The following is a 3,574-nucleotide window of genomic DNA, read 5'->3' as shown; positions in this document are numbered from 1 at the left end:
TTTTTCGAGACAGGGTTTCTCTGTGTAGCCCTGGCTATCCTGGAACTCACTTTGTAGACCAGGCTGGCCTCGAACTCAGAAATCCACCTGCGTCTGTCTCCCAAGTGTGGGATTAAAGACGTGCGCCACCACGCCTGGCTGTGGCAGTCTTCTAGTTAGGCTAAATCAACTTTGCTGTGACGCACCGGATTGGTTTCTAAGCATCTGCCTCACTTTTTTTAAGCAAGAGTCTTTAGTGAAGTTTTAGTGCAAAAGTCACAAAGATACTCATCTTTTAAGACAGTGTTGGAAGCTGAGTCCAGGGTCTCATGCCTTCTGACTAGCTAATTCTAGCCCTGCAGGGGGTGTGAGGGGCAGACATTTAATGATAGAACATAATTGAAATTTCCAACTTCTAAAGCAGTCATACTGGATCAAGGCAGAAAGCTGTCAGTTGTGCAGAATCCCAAGTGGGATAGGCTCTATTAGATGTTAGTTCCAGACTGCACAATGGATGTTGCCTGGTTATTTATTATCTCTCTTGTCATTGTTCTTGATGGCTATAATTGGTTTTAGAACTTGTGTGGTGTGCCTGTGCATCTTGTAGCTACTGGACATCTCTCTTCCCCCCTGCGTTTCTCTCCTGACTAGGTGATCTCCCAGGAGGGATTAGACCCAGGCTCTGTACCTTCTGCTCTTTCTCACCTCCTTCCTCTTTTCTCTGCCTGGTGGCAGCTGGACAGTTCCATCCTTTGCATGTAAGTGCATCTGTGCTTCTACTGTTGAGAGAAGCACCTGTCTGAACAGCTCTCCTTCCAGCTGTACTTCCTGGTCCCATCTGCCTTAGAACGTGTTCGCCCACCTAACCTATGTGACTGTTGTTGACTGGAGCTGAGATTACCAGATTCCTTCCCCAAATGAAGTCTAGGCTATAATGTGGTTTGCTTTTGAGCCTCTCCTTACCTTACTCTGGAGATATCGTGCCCTCTGGAAATTCCCTAGACATTCTGAATTGAGAGTCAACAGCTATAGTCAACTGCAGAGTCACATAACATCTAAAGCAAATGTCCTTCCTTTATAACAACAGCTGGAGCCATGTTCCTTCCCTACTAATGCTCTTTAAATGACATGCATCTGTCACTGTTTGTATGTTGCAGGGGTCATCATCCTAACACACATGTCACTGGGCTTTCTTTATTTTTATGGCCCAATATAGAGGATTTGAAACATTCTGATATGCAGGGTGACTCATTGGAAACTGCCACCGTAATCCTAACCTCTCATTGAAAATACAAAACAAAAGCATGGGTAAAAGGCAAAGCCACAGGTGTCAGTAGAGCTGGGAAGGCTCCACACTGACAGCCCACACTCCTGACTATATTTATAGTGTCCTGGGGGTGCCAGAACTCCATGTTGAGGCCAGTGATAGCAGCACCAGGGTAAAGAAATGAGTGCCCATGGTGATCAGCAGATGGAGCCATGACGGCATTCCTGTGTATCGCTTGTGTGGCTTCCCCAGTTCTGTGGTGAAGAGGGAAGAAGTGCTGGAGTTTTCCTCACAACTAAACATGGACTCAGTGTGGTACCACAGCAGCCTTTCTGGTACAGAATGGCATAAATGAAAGCAAAACAGGAAGCAGGCAAACTCTATTCACAATCGCAGCCAATGATACAGATGCATTTAAATCAGCTGTCACCGAACCTAGAAACAGTGTACAAGCGTGGGCTTTCCTAGGCTTTCTGAGATTCACCTGCCCCGTGAGTATGAGACGTAGCATGTGTACTGCATTTGGTCCTGTCCCCCTCAGGTGTCTAAGGATGACCGCAGTGACGTAGAGAGCAGCTCAGAGGAAGAAGATGAGACAACCCACAAAAACAACCTCTCTGGCAGCAGCTCCAGCAATGGTGCCAACTGCATGAACGGCTGCATGGGAGGCAGCCGCTTGGCTGAGGAGCAGGGGACTGGTAAAGCCACTGGAAACCTACATTTTAGGGCCTCCCCACATCTACACTCCTGTGACTAGAGGGACTGCAAGGCACTGGGGAGAATCGAAGAAATATTTTTGTGTTTTGAAGGAACTCTGCCGTTTTGTATTTAATGCCCTCTGGTCCTTTCAGTAAGGTTATTGGCTCTGTGTTTGTGTGGTTATTATACATGTGTATTGTGCATATAGATCAGTTTCATTGACTAGGTTGGGGCACAATTCTGGATTACTAGTCATTGTCTGGTCACTTCTGAGCCCACCTCAAGTCCAGCCCTGGCTGCAGCTTAAGCTGTCTCCAGACCACCTGTGACCTTGTCCCATGGCTCTTGAGACTCTAGGTTCCTGATCCACTTAAATAAGTGCTGCCACCAGACTCAGCTCCAGGACTTGAAAATTGTTCTTTTGGAGGAGGAAGTAATATTTCACCTGATCAAACACTACCCAGGATCACTGTAGCTCCTAGCTACATGTCCCCTTCCTATCACCTGATAGTGGCAGGGACAACCACGATACCCTGCTGCTTATTTAATGGTATGCAGGGAGTGGGAGGGTAGGAGAGGATGAGCTGAGATTTGGAGAACAGCAGCCACTGGTTGTGCTGTTAATGATTTTATACTGTTGCTTATTCTTCTGTGATTAAAGTGTTTCAACCCTCTCCTGTCTGTCTCTTCAGTAACTATCCCTGCTACCACTTTGGCTGCCTGTGCTTACTCGGGCTGGGATTACAGACATGGACTGTAACTAAGAAGTTTTCCATGGGCTGGGGAGATGCTCGGCAGTGAGGAGCACAGGCTGCTCTTGCAGAGGATCCAGGGTTGGTCTCTAGCACCGATATAGGGCAGCTCAAAATTGCCTGTAACTCCAGTTTTGGGGATCTGTCTGGTACGCTCCTCTGGCTCCACAATCACCTGCATGGATGTAACTATATATATAGTTACACTCAGACATAAAATAAAATAAACCCTTTTAAATTATTATTTCTAATTCAAGAGGCTCTTGGACATCCAAATTTTTCTTTTATGCATGCTAAGAGGAATCTTACAGTACATCTATATCTTTGGTATGTTTTAAAGTAAACATATTTAATTGGTGTGCTGGCTAGTTTTGTGTCAATTTGGCACAAGTTATAGTCATTTTGGAAGAGGGAACCTTAGTTAAGAAAATTTCCCAACTAGATTGGCCAGTGGGCAAGCCTATAGAGCATTTTCTTAACTGATGGTTGATGGGAGCGGGGGACAGCCCATTGTAGGGGTGGGGTCAATCCCTGGGCTGTTGGTCCTAGGTTTTATGAGAAAACGGCCTGAGCAAGCCATGAGGAGCAAGCTAAGAGCAGTACCCCTCCATGGCCTCTGCATCAGCTCCGGCATCCAGGTTCCTGCCCAGACTTCCTTCTGTGATGGACAGTGCTGTGGAAATATAAGCCAGATAAACCCTTAACCCAAGCTGCCTTAGTTAATGGTGTTTTGTCCTAGTAATAGTGACCCTAAGACATGGTCACAGCAGCACTGCTCAGCAAACACTCATGGACCAGAGCAAAGGAGTTTGCCGAGAAGCCACGGCTCGTCAGGATGCCTGTTCTCATCTTGTACCACAGAGCCTGCCACTTCATG

At 46.6% G+C, this 3,574-nt stretch overlaps 1 protein-coding gene across 2 annotated transcripts in view; it reads left to right on the top strand.

The window, feature by feature from the left end:
• Cers5 (ceramide synthase 5) overlaps positions 1 to 2,619 on the top strand; it is a 37,496-nt gene extending 34,877 nt beyond the window's left edge. For both annotated transcript variants that reach the window (XM_021183337.2, XM_029470138.1), the window contains exon 10: positions 1,788 to 2,619. In XM_021183337.2, coding sequence (XP_021038996.1) covers positions 1,788 to 2,003 — 216 coding nt within the window. In that variant the 3' untranslated portion in view covers positions 2,004 to 2,619. The remainder of the gene's footprint in view (positions 1 to 1,787) is intronic.
• The last annotated feature ends 955 nt before the right edge of the window (positions 2,620 to 3,574 follow it).

Source organism: Mus caroli, chromosome 15, assembly GCF_900094665.2.
Source record: "Mus caroli chromosome 15, CAROLI_EIJ_v1.1, whole genome shotgun sequence".
Lineage (NCBI taxonomy): Eukaryota > Metazoa > Chordata > Mammalia > Rodentia > Muridae > Mus > Mus caroli.
Note: the sequence above shows the minus strand (reverse complement) of the source record. Positions and strands in the feature narration are given on the sequence as shown.